The sequence below is a fragment of the Rhincodon typus genome, chromosome 24 (assembly GCF_021869965.1).
Source record: "Rhincodon typus isolate 14 chromosome 24, sRhiTyp1.1, whole genome shotgun sequence".
NCBI classification, from domain to species: Eukaryota; Metazoa; Chordata; class Chondrichthyes; order Orectolobiformes; family Rhincodontidae; genus Rhincodon; species Rhincodon typus.
This window is the reverse complement of record NC_063355.1, coordinates 33,256,564-33,269,485: the sequence shown is the minus strand read 5'-3', so window position 1 is coordinate 33,269,485 and position 12,922 is coordinate 33,256,564. Positions and strand designations below refer to the sequence as shown.

Here is a 12,922-nt window from a genome sequence, read left to right as displayed (position 1 = left end):
GCAAGCATGCCATATGCCATATGCCATACGCTTTCTTTACCATCCTATCTACTTCAGTGGCCACTTTCAGGGAGCTATGGACTTGAACCCCACGATCCTTCTGTACATCAATGCTGTTTAGAGTCTTGCCATTAACTGTATAGTTTTCCTTAACATTTGACCTCCCAAAGTGCAGCACCTCACACTTAACCGGATCAAACTCCATCTGCCATTTCACCGCCCATAACTGCAACTGATCTATATCCTGCTGTATCCTTTGAGAACCTTCTACACTGTCCACAAATCCTCGAATCTTTGTATCGCCTGCAAACTAACCCGCCCATGTACATTTTCATCCAAGTCATTTATATATATATCACAAACAGCAGACGTTCCAGTACAGACCCCTGTGGCACATCACTAATCACAGACCTCCAGCCTGAAGAACACCCTTCCACCCTCTGCCTTCTCTGGCAAGCCAGTTATGAATCCAAACAGGTTGCCATGGATTCCATGCATCTTAATCTTCTGGATAGCCTACCATGAAGGACTTTGTCAAGCCTTACTGAAATCCATGTAAACAACATCCACTGCTCTATCCTCATCAATTTCCTTCGTCAGCTCCTCAAAACTCAATCAAGTTAGTGAGATATGACCTGTCCTGCACAAAGCCTTGCTGACTGTCCCTAATTAGGCCATGTTTTTCCCAAATGTGCGTAAATCCTATTCCAGCAAGTTCCCTCCAAAATCTTCCCAGCTACTGATGTGAGACTCACTGGTCCATTGTTTCCTGAATTATCCCTGTTTCTCCCCTTGAACAGAGGAATAACATCAGCTATTCGCCAATCTTAAGATGACGCAGATTGCTCTAACTCCCAGATGTTGAATTAGCAGTTTATTTTACAAAATTTGACCACCTGTTTGAATCCTAATATCCTGAGGAGAGGAAAGGGCAGAGCATTGTGTAGTCTCGCTTGGGTTACTCATGTCTCGAGCACAAATCTATACAAAGTATGATTACACAAAAAAACATTGTTTGCTTGATGACAGGTTGTGTGTTGATCACATTTTCATTGCATTCATATGTTCATATGTTCAAATGTTCATTGCTAATTCTGTTTTACATGGTTTTTTCCAACTGACAAGAAGTGTTTGGTGTATACGTAGCACAGAAATCTGTGACTAAATTTGGAAAAATACTCGATGCAGCTCCAATGTCTACTTTGCTCTCGAGTGTCAAATAAAACAGAAATGAAATAGCACTTTCAACTCATTTAATGTACTTTGTCTGGAATCCACATACGATAAAGACTCCTCTCTGCCACCTATTAATCCTCAAATTAAGTGTTCCTTTGCTAATTTTCTTTTTTTTTTTTGAAAAGGTGTCACTGCTTCTTTAAAATCTTCAGTTATTTTCTTAATAGATGTCAACTCTGCTCTCATTGAAAAGTGTCAAGTGGTGAACGACATCACACAGCTTCTCTGGGCATCTGCCATGTGTGTCTATGGAAAGGCAACAGTTTGTTTTTCTTCATCTCTGACCTTGTTTTAAGGTTTTGTGGATTTGTACTTGTGCCCTGTAGTCATTTTTCTTATTGTGCATGTAGCTCTCTTTCTTCAACTGAATGAAGTCTTTTCATTATTTTAAAGATCTGCATAATTTATCCATTCAGTCTCTCTTTGGTGAATGCAAGTTCTAGAAATTAGTTCCTGGAGAGCTGGTATTGGTTCAAAGTTGTTCTTTTATGTCAGTATGCTTTTTGAAGTACATTGCTCAAAATTGTCAAAATTCTAGGACTGGCTTCACTGCAGACCTGTTGATTAATGCGACTTGTATTGACTTATAAAATAGTGCGTTCCAGATGGAATCCAGCACCCGCATTCCCTTCTTGTTAACAGTCATATTGAGCAGATGCTTTTAGGGTATGACCAGTGATTACTTCCAAATCCTTGTCCTGTTCAAACATCTGTTGATGTTATAAATATTTAATTACCACAAATTCTGAAATTTATTTTGACGTTCCAATGCATCTTCTGTCAATACAATCCAGATAATCCACTCCTGTTTCTCTGAAGATGACTTGTTTCTTTCAGTTTTCCTTAAATGTACCAAATTTAAACTTGTAGCGGCACCCTGTTTCATATTTCCAACTATTAGATTTAGCAGGATCCCAGAGAGAATTTGTTTGTTACCACCCTCTGTCTTGTCTTGCTAAGGCAATTCTAATTTCATCAGGAGCATTCGTCATCTGTTTTGGGAGCATTAACCTTATTTTACAGCTTTATATGAAATACTTGCATCTGAATTCTTTTGGTGACCCATGTTAACTACATTTTCAATTTACTTCCTTCAACTAATTAGGTTACCTCTTCAAAGATTTCCAACAAATTTATAACATAATTTGTTATTTAAAGCATGCAGACTGCTAATTTCATCCTCAAAAGATTTGAGAATGCGTCCACTGTACTTTAAGAGCCTCATCAATATTTAATCCTAACTGTTCCTTTCAGCATGTTGTTTTTCTAAATTTTTGTCTTTTATGCATGCAGTGAATCTGTGTGAAAACTGATGTGAAGAATCCATTTAATGTAGTTGTCACATCCTGATCTTCTGTAATGACTGCCTACAATGCTGGCATTATTCTACATTAAAAACTGAAAGAACTGTGGATGCAGTAAATTAGGAACAAAAACAAAGTTGCTGGAAAAGTTCAGCAGGTCTGGCAGCATCTGTGAAGGAAAAAACAGAGTTAACGTTTCAGGTCTGATGACCCTTCCTCAGAACTGATGGTGTCTGGGAAAAAGGGGAGGGAATGGGGTAGGGAGTAAACGATAGGATAGAGCCTAAAGAGAGAGAAGAGCAGTGGACAGACAGAGTTGATAATGACCAGGCTGGGAGGGTGAACAGTTGTTAAAGGGGACTATTAGTGACTAATAACAGGTAGTGTGTAATGGTAGGCTATGTGGTAGCAAGGCCTGGTGTGTTGGGCAGGGAGCTGGGGCATGGCAGAGTTTAGGTCCTAAAATTATTGAACGCGATATTGAGTCCATAGGGCTGCAGGGTCTCCAAGCAAAAAATGAGGTGTTGTTCAATATTGAAATGCCAGAGCCATCTTAGTGACCCCAGAATGTTTGGGCAGTATGATGGCTCAGTAGTTAGCACTGCTGCCTCTCAGCACCAGGGACCTGGGTTCAGTTCCAGCCTTGGGTGACTCTCTGTGTGGAGTTTGCATATTCTCCTGGTGTCTGCATGGTTTTCCTCTGGGTGCTCCGGTTTCCTTCTGCAGTCCAAAGATATGTGAGTTAGGAACATTGTCCATGCTAAGTTGCCCATAGTGTTCAGGGATGTACAGGCTAGATGGATTAGCCATGGGAATTGCAGGGTTACAGGATAGGAAATGGTCTTTGGAGAGTCAGTGTGGACTCAATGGGCTGAATGCCCTGCTTCCACATTGTAGGGATTGTATGATACTATAATTCTATGAAAACAACCTGTGCTTATTAAATACCCAGTCAAGTGCGCCACTGAAAAATTGGTTCTAAGAAACTAAAAAAGTATGCATTGAGTTAGAATATCATTTCCAGCAATCAAACAACATGCACCTTGAAATATTCACTGGTCTTGAAAGGCTTGAATTGAACCCATAGTTAGTACATGATTCCTTTTTAGCGGAAATGTGTAGCCTTGCAAGAAAAACTGGTGGTTGAAGCATTACTTCTCATTGAACTTGTGCCCCTAGACCTTCAGACAGGACCAGCAATTTCCTTTGACTTATTTTCTTCCTCTGCATAATAAACAATGCAAGGAAGTGTAACTGAATGTTAGGAACAGCCTCTACAATCAATGATAATACACATACCTGTGGAAAATGGATTCTTTGTCACAAAACTTACGATATAAGTTCTTACAACAATGTGTGGTGAGTCCAGAACTATCTGGGTGGTAGGTAAAGTTGATGAAATGGAGAGTTAGAAGTGCCAACTCTAGAATAATAAGCTGATGTCATAAAAATGACAGTGATGGTTGTCAGATTGACAGACAAGTTTTATGACATTATTCTGTAGAGAATGGACCCTGTCATCCTATTTAGTCTGGCTGATATGTGATTGCAGTCACAAATAGAGTCATAGATTGTACAGCCCGGAAACAGACCCTTGGGTTCAACTTGTCTATGCCATCTTGATGTCCTAAATTAATCCAGTCCTATTTGCCAGCATTTGGCCCATAACCCTCTAAACCCTTGCTTATCATATACCCCATCCAGATGCCTTTTAAATGGTATAATTGTACCAGCCTCTACTTCCTCTGGCAGCTTGTTCAATACATGCACCACTCTTTATGTCCAGAAAGTTGCCCCTTAAGTCCCTTTTAAATCTTTCTCCTCTCATCTTAAACTAATGCCCCTTTAGTTTTGGACTCCCCCACCCTGGGAAAAGACCTTGGCTATTCAGCCTATCTATGCCCCTCATGGTTTTATAAACCTCTATAAGGTCATCCCTCAGACTCGGATACTCCAGGGAATATAGCCCCAGCCTATTCAGCTCCCTCGCCCGCATCATCCTTCCTATAGTGAGGAGACCAGAACTGAACACAGTATTCTACAAGTAGCCTAACCAAGTGTCCTATACAGCCGCAACATGACCTCCCAACCCCTATACTCAATGTACTAACCAGTAAAGGCAAGCTTACCAAATGCCGCCTTCACTGTCCTATCTACCTGTGACTCCACTTTCAAGGAACTATGAACCTGTACTCCAAGGTCTCTTTGTTCAGCAACAGTCCCCAAGATCTTAGCATTAAGTGTACAAGTCATGCCCTAATTTGCCTTTCCAAAATGCAGCACCTCCCATCTGCCACTCCTTAACCCATTGGCCCATCTGATCAAAATTCCGTTGTACTCTGAGGTGACCCTTACTGTCCAATACACCTCCAATTTTGGTGTCGTCTGCAAACTTAACTAGCCGTACCTCCTATGTTCACATCCACATCATTTATATAAATGACGAAAAACAGCGGACCCAGCACTGCTCCTTGTGGCACACCGCTGGTCACAGGCCTCCACCACCATCCTCTGCCTTCTATCTTTTAAGGCAGTTCTGTACCCAAATGGCTAGTTGTCCCTGTATTCCATGTGATCTAACCTTGCTAACCAGTCTACCATGAGGAACCTTTTCGAACGCCTTACTGAAGTGCATATAGATCGTGTCCACTGCTCTGCCCTCATTAATCCTCTTCGTTACTACTACAAAAAACCCAATCAAGTTAATGAGACATTATTTCCCACGTACAAAGCCCTGTTGACTATCTCTAATCAGTCCTTGCCTTTCCAAATACATGTAAACCCTGTCCTTCAGGATTCCCTCCAACAACGTGCCCACCACTGATGTCAGGCTCACAGGTCTATAGTTCCCTGCCATACCACCTTTCTTAAATCGTGGCACCACGTTAGCCAACCTCCAGTCTTCTGGTACCTCACCTGTGGCTATCAATAATACAAATATCTCAGCAAGGGGCCCAGCAATCACTTTCCATGGCGTTCTAGGGTACACCTGATCAGGTCCTGGGGATTTATCCACCTTTGTGTTTTAAGACATCCAGCACCACCACCTCTGTAATGTCGACATCTTTCAAGATGTTGCTATTTATTTCCCGATGTTCTCTATCTTCCATATCCTTCTCCACAGTTACCACTGATGCAAGATACTTGTTTAACTTGAAGCCAGGCCATTAAGTTAGGACTCAAACACCCAGCTAGTCCAGTTGAGTCTGCAGAGTTTTCATGAATATCCAGGGAATGGAGCCAAAGCTAAAGAAGGAACGTGCCTTTTTAGCGTAGTCTCAGGAGGTCTCCAGTGTTTTATAATCAATGAAGCACAACTTGAGTTTTGGTCAGTGTTGTATTGCAGGAAAAATGGCATTCGCTTTATGTACAGCAAGGTCCCTAACTCGGGTTGCAGTGCTACCACCTAAACCATGTGTGACAGTAAGGAAAGCACCTTGCATGAGATACAATCGTTACTATCATATCATCCTTTGTTATCCTTAGCACTTGCCTGTTCAACTGTCAGGGCATGACCTCCAATGATCGGAGCATTCCGGGGGGGATGATCCTGACACTCCAGACCTTACGATGCACATAGCTTCAGGTCAAACATTTGCAAGGAAACTTTGTCTCAATTATTGCACACACGTACGCGCATGCACACTTGCACACAGTTAGTATTCCTGCACGCCAAACACCATGTGGCATCTATGAATGTCAGCATCAGTGCTGCTCGATGACACCATGGATGATTCCCTCCAACAATTTACTGATGATCAAGAGTGGCTTGATGGGACAGGAACTGGCTAAATTGGATTTGTCTTACATTTTTTCACATGACGTCAGTGTTGTAGCTGCCCTTGAATAGCTTGGTTAGTGGTGTGGCAAGTTCTGGAGCGTGCAACTTCAGTACTGTTATGGACCAGACCAAACCCCGTCAAAATGTATTAAGAAAATATTGGGTCTAAACTATCTTGTCATTTTCAAAGACAAGTGTAAGGTGTTGTGTTCCTGATGCAATTTGACTGGCTTGAAATAAAACGCACTTTATTTTTACACTCCAGTTAAAATACTGACAAAATGAGAGTTTTAAAAAAAAAAGTTAACTACAATTCTATTGAAATACATAACAAGATAACATTTATGTTAACTAACACTAATTAGCAATTCCCAGATAGTAACATTCCATAAAACACCCTTGGCAAAGGCAAATTCAGTAAAATAGATCGTCTCACATACAATGCTTCTCCGATCTGGAAGGAAAGAACATCAAGAGAAAGTTCAGAAAGAGGGAACTCGAGCATTTTGCTGCAGCAGTGAGAAATGTAAGCACCTTTCAAACCCCAACAGCTACTGAAAGTTAAACTAAAATCCTGGTTCTGTGGGAGCTTGACCCCACCTATTCATGTTGCTTCTATTGTTCCAACTTTAAAATAAAACCAAAAGCCTCAGAAGCTGCTAACTTTATTGGCTTGGGATATAACCTTTGTGATACCTAATGCTTCCAACCATTTCTTGATATGGAGTGAATTTAGTTGGCATCTTTGATGCTGCAGACCTCTAGAGGATTCTAAGATGGATCACACATGCGTCACTTTTGGCTGAAGTGTTGTGAATGCTTCAGCCTAATTTTTTTTATGCTGGTGTAGTGGGTTTCCCTAATACTGAAGATGTGGATGTTTGTGGAGCTCCCTCTAGTGAGTTGTTTAGTTGTCCACCAACATTCATGAGTGGTAGCAGCAGGACAAAAGAGCTTAAATCCTATCCATTGGTTGCAGAATTGCTTAGCTCAATATCTTGCTGGTTATGCTGTTTCACACCAAGAACCCTAGTTGACACCTCATTTTTAGATATGCTAGGTGTTTCTCTTGACTTGCCCACCTGCACTGTTTGAACTCCGGTTGATCCTCTGGCTTGATGTTAATGACAGAATGGGGGTATGTAGAGTCATGAGGTTGCAGACCATGAGGTGTCAGAGTACTGTTTGGTTGCTCGTAATTGTGCAGTGGCTTATGGATGTCCAGACTTGAGTTGCTTGATCTGTTTGAAGGCTATCAAGCATGCTGGTTAATGCCACATAATGTGATGGTGATGTTCTCGATTTGAAGACGGACTTCAGCTTCACAAGTTCTCTGTAGTATCATTCTTACCAGTACTGTTGTGGGTGGATGGATGCAGCTATGGCAGGCAGATTGATAAGGTGAAGTGTGTTTTTCCTCCCAATTCGTTCCTTTACCACCTGCTACAGACCCAGCCTCAAGGGAGGTGAGAGTAGCTGTCCTTGACATCTAGGTAGCATTTGACTATGACAACAAGAAGCCCTAGCAAAACTGAATTCATTAGGAATCAGAGCAAAACCTCTCTGCCAGTTGGAGTCACACCTGTAACAAAAGATGGTTGGGGTTATGAAGGGCAGTCATCTCAGCTGCAGGAGTTCCTCAGGGTAGTGTCCTTGGCTCAACCACCACGAACGGCTTCATTAATGACTTTGTCTCTAATGACTGCTCAAACTTCAGAATCATTTGTGACTCCTGAGCTACTGAAGCAGTCCGTATTCCAAGTGCAGCAAGACCAGGACAATATCAGGCGTGGGCTGACAAGCCGCAAGTAATGTTCATGCCATGCAATTGCCAGGTAATAACCTTCTCCAACAAGAGAGGATCTAACTATCACCCCTTGACTTTCTATTCTGCCAACATCTTGGAAACCCCACTATCAACATCCTGAAGGTTACCAATGACCAGAAACTGGATTAGCCACCTAAATATGGTGGCCGCAAGAGCAGATCAGCGGTTAGGAATCCTGCAACGAGAAGCTCACCACCTGACTAACCAAAGCCTGTCCAAAATCTATTAGGCAGAAGGTCAGGAGTGTAATGGAAAACTCCCCACTTGCCTGGATGAGTGCAGTTTCAACAAGACTCGAAGCTTGACTCCAACTAGGGCAAAGCAACCTGCTTGATTTGACACCCCTTCCACAATCTCACACCCTTCACCACCGGTGTTCAGCAGCAGTGTATACCATCTGCAGGATGCACTGCACATATTCACCATGGCTGCTTAGACTGTGCCTCCAAACCCATGATCACTACGCTTTAAAGTGACCACGGCAGCAGATACATGGGAAAACCACTACGTGCAGGCCACTCACCGTCCTGACAGGAAAGTATGTTGCCATTCCTTCAGTGTCACTGGGTCAAAATCCAAGAACTCCCTCCTTGACAGCATTATAGATCTATCTACACCAATGGACTGCAGGAATTCAAGAAGGCAGTCTACCACCACCTTCAAGGGTAACTAGGATGGGGCAAGAAATGCTCGCCCAGCCAGTTATGCCTGCATCCTGTGAGTGAATTTTAAAAAAAAACTACTGGAGGGATGGATTATACTTTGGGAAGGGGAGATTCCAGTAAGTATTATTGAGTGGCTATGTCAAAGCATCACTAACAGCATTGTGGTGATGTACATAGCCACCAGATTAGACTTTCAGAAAAAGATAAGACCAGCACAAGGAAATAACCTATTTGCCCTTCTGCCATTTTCAGATGCATCTGTTACGTTTGTGGAGTCAATCCTGAGCTGTATTGAGTAAATGACTTTGTTTTTGGCCCCCATATTAATTCATATGTAAATGTCATCCTTTTTCTTGTTAAAACAGTTCCTTGTCTGCCAGTTTATCCTTACAATTTGCCCAAAGTGACTAATAACTAGCTGCCATTGATATCATTCTACCCATGCTATTTATTCAATTCTATCCATATTATTTCATTTGTATCCACTTCTGTGATCATATTGGTTGTTTTCAAAGTACAGTAGAAGCACAACAGCACATAAAAATATTCCACCAATATTTAGCAATTTACAACTGATCTTTTACAAGTCCACAAACTTTTCTAAATCATTAGAATTTTATTTAGTGAAGCAAAACACTGAATCTTGTCTGTCTTTTTTGCTTCCTTAACCTGCACATTCAGTGCTGTTCACAAAACTGATATGTTGGTGTGTTGCTTAGAAATTGGCAATAAACTTGCTGCAGAAGATAAATTTTAATCATTCACGGTGCTGTTTCTTTCAAAGCTTCTAGTCTCCAAAATGAATTGGAGATAGTAAGTACTGCAGTGGAGCTGGACAAACGCAGCAGGTCAGACAGCTTCAGAGGAACAGGAAAGTCAACGTTTTGGGCCGAAACCCTCCTTCAGGACTGGAGAGGAGGAGGAGAGCCCAGAAATAAATAGTGGGAGGGGATTGTGGCTGGGGATAGGTAGGTGGGATGGTGATAGGTGTTTGCAGGTAAGGGGTTACGGTGATTGGTCAGTGGGAAGGATGGAGCGGATAGGTGAATACGAAGATGGACAGGTTAGGGTACGTCAGGTCAGGGAGGTGGGACATGGGATAAGGTCTAGAGATGGAGGGGTTTTGAAGTTGAAGTCAATATTCAAGCCCTTGGGCTGTAAGTTCCCAAGGCGAAATATTAGGTGTTGTTCCTCCAGTTGACATTTGGCCTCACTCTGACAGTGCAGGAGGCCAAGGATGGATGTGTCACCGAGGGAGTGGAAGGGGAAATTAAAATGGATGGCAACTGGAAGGTTGGATTGGTTGGTGTGTGCAGAGCGCAGATGCTCCGCGAACCGGTCTCCTAATCTGCGTTTGGTCTCCCCAATATAGAGGAGACCACGTTCGGGAGCAACGGATGCAATAAATCAGATTGGATGAGGTGCAGGAGTTGTTTAACTTGTGTTTGTTAACACTTAATGGAGCACTGTCACATTTTTATTCTCAATTTTTTTTTTCCAACTCTCTTTTTCTGAAGCAGTTCAGTTTTGGAATACACTTTCGTTCTCACTGTGCACTTGCTGGAACTGTTCCAACTGCTTGTGCATCATGTTGTTATGGTAGCATAAAACGGTCATGTGAAAAAACAATATAATTGCTGATTCATGTTGACCTAACAGGGAAAAGTGACAAATTGATGTACAATCATGCAAACTAAATTATTTTTACTGTTTGGCGTGAGTGATGCTTTACTACCAAGTTAGTTGTGTAATATGTGTAGACTGTTGGCACCTGAAACAAATGCTAACATTGAACTTCACCATGTGAAGTAACTGCCCAACTTGAACACTAGCAATAGCTTTAACCTTAGATCACACTGATTCTGAACTCATAGCTGATTATGAATTCTTGTTATAGTGAATAAGCCCTGATATTTCTGCTTGAAATATACGGAGTTCTTGTACTATAACTGGAAAATTTGAAGTCGATAATAAAACTTGCTAACGTTAATCACTTTGGTCAAAGTGAGTGACTGCAACCTGGACGTTTCAGGTGGTGGAGTTTATATATCCCTCAAATGACTGTTGCAAAACTTAGTGGTGAGAGTCAGTAAATAGTCCATGGAGGGAATCATGCCTGAGCTTGAATACATCCATCATCCAAGTTTGCACATCTCGCATTACCATCTTTTGGTTTATATTATTGATAAGTCACTTCTATGTATTGAACCATTGTGAGAACCATTAATGTTTCCGTTTAAGCAATTCTTTGCAGCTATTCAGACTGATTTTTCAAACTTTAAATTGTTGATCTTCCAAAATGTAGCTGTTCATCTGGCTGAAACTGATTTAGTATTTGGTTTGCTTTTTCTCCAGGTGTCCCAGGTTGTGTCCATGCCACCGAATCACTTCCCAGTAGGCAGTAACATGACCACAGTCCATCTGTGCTCCGATGGAACTTACATCTATTGGATCTGGTCTCCTGCAGGATTGAATGAGAAAACTCCAAAGGGCCATTCTGTATTCATGGATGTATTTGAACTTATGGTAAGGTTCTCCATAATTTTACACTGAAACTGATTTAGGTATGTTTGTTTTGTTAAGCCGTCATGATCTTACCTTCCATTTCCAGAGTGTATTGTTTTTAAATCTCAAATTTATTGTATGATGAAACTGCCAGTTTGTTTTGACTATTGCTTTCACACTTAGTTGTATGGAAGACATCCGCTGTAGATATGATATATCACTGAAATCCTTAATCAAGATTGTGATTTGAATAATTGAGTAGTGATATGTATGCATATCTCCTTCAAGTGCTGTTCCCAATATATTTTAGAAGGTTAGCATACTGCTTAACTTAGGAATTTTATTTAGACTTTTACGTTCTTTTTCAAAAACATTTAGAATAAATATATATATTGTGAAAGAGAAGTGCAAAACATGAGCTATAACATTCACCACTGTTCTGTTCTCTAATTCATACTGCTATTTTAAGTCAAGGTTCTATATGTTGTTCATCTGTTACTTCAGTTGCAGTTAGTATGTAGTTTAGAAAGTACTAGGCAGGATACAAAATGATGGAAAGGGAGAATAAATTACTTGCATTCCTATTTCTAAAAATTGAATTGAATTTCCACATACAGACATTCCAACATTAATCATATTTGGAAAAAACAACAAAGTTGTTTTTTATTCATTCACGGGATGAGGGCGTTGCTTGCTCAACTGCATTTATTGCCCATCCCTAATTGCCCAGAAGGCAGTTAAGAGTCACCCGCATTGCTGTGGTTCTGCAGTCACATGTAAGCCAGACTAGGTACCAAGTTTTCTTCCTTAAAGAATATTAGTGAACCAGATGGGTTATTCCAACAATGGATTCACGGTCATCATTAGACTCCTTAATTCCAGATATTTATTGAAGTCAAATTCCACTATCTGCCATGGCGGGATTTGAACCCAGAACATTATCTGGGTCTCCGGATTAACAGATAATACCACTAGGCCATTGCTTCCCCATGCACTGCTGAAGAAAAAAGCATCTTGTACCAAAATTGCTGTAGCAACCAATTAATTTCAAAGAAAAGTGGCTTACTGCAGCTACTCCATCAAAATTTTTCAAACTTTAAATTGTAAATCCACCAAAATGTGGTTGCTCATCTGGCTGAATCTGATTTAGCATGTTGTTTGCTTTTTCTCAGTAACTTGCCCAGCACTACTGTTAAGCTGACTGCTCAATTTCTTGGGCTATCCCTCCTCCCTTATAAAACAACATTACAATGTTAATAATGTTCCAGAGTCATGATTTTGAAAAATGATGATCAGACTTTCTTTACTTCCACCAGCAGCCTGGGAAACACTTCCTCTGGGCCATGTTTTCAACCATGCAGACATCTTAATTTTACCTCCCTCATTTTTTATGTCATCTCAGCCTTCACAGTCCTCCTTCATTCTTCATTTTGAAACACTTTACCTTTTTAGCCTCTTATTGATTCATCACTTGGTTAATCTGTTGCTCCGATCTTTGTTGAAAACCTCCTCGGGTGTTCCTTTGATTTTACTTGTTAATTTTTTTGAGACCTGTCCTTGCTTTCTTAATTTTTTAATACCATTTCATCCCTCCATCCCTCCA

At 41.1% G+C, this 12,922-nt stretch overlaps 1 protein-coding gene across 1 annotated transcript in view; it reads left to right on the top strand.

The window, feature by feature from the left end:
- LOC109921568 (probable E3 ubiquitin-protein ligase HECTD4) overlaps positions 1-12,922 on the top strand; it is a 126,527-nt gene that overhangs the window by 2,354 nt on the left and 111,251 nt on the right. The window contains exons 2-3 of the mRNA XM_048611736.1: positions 11,170-11,340; positions 11,608-11,632. Of these exons, the coding sequence (XP_048467693.1) occupies positions 11,170-11,340; positions 11,608-11,632 (196 nt within the window). The remainder of the gene's footprint in view (positions 1-11,169; positions 11,341-11,607; positions 11,633-12,922) is intronic.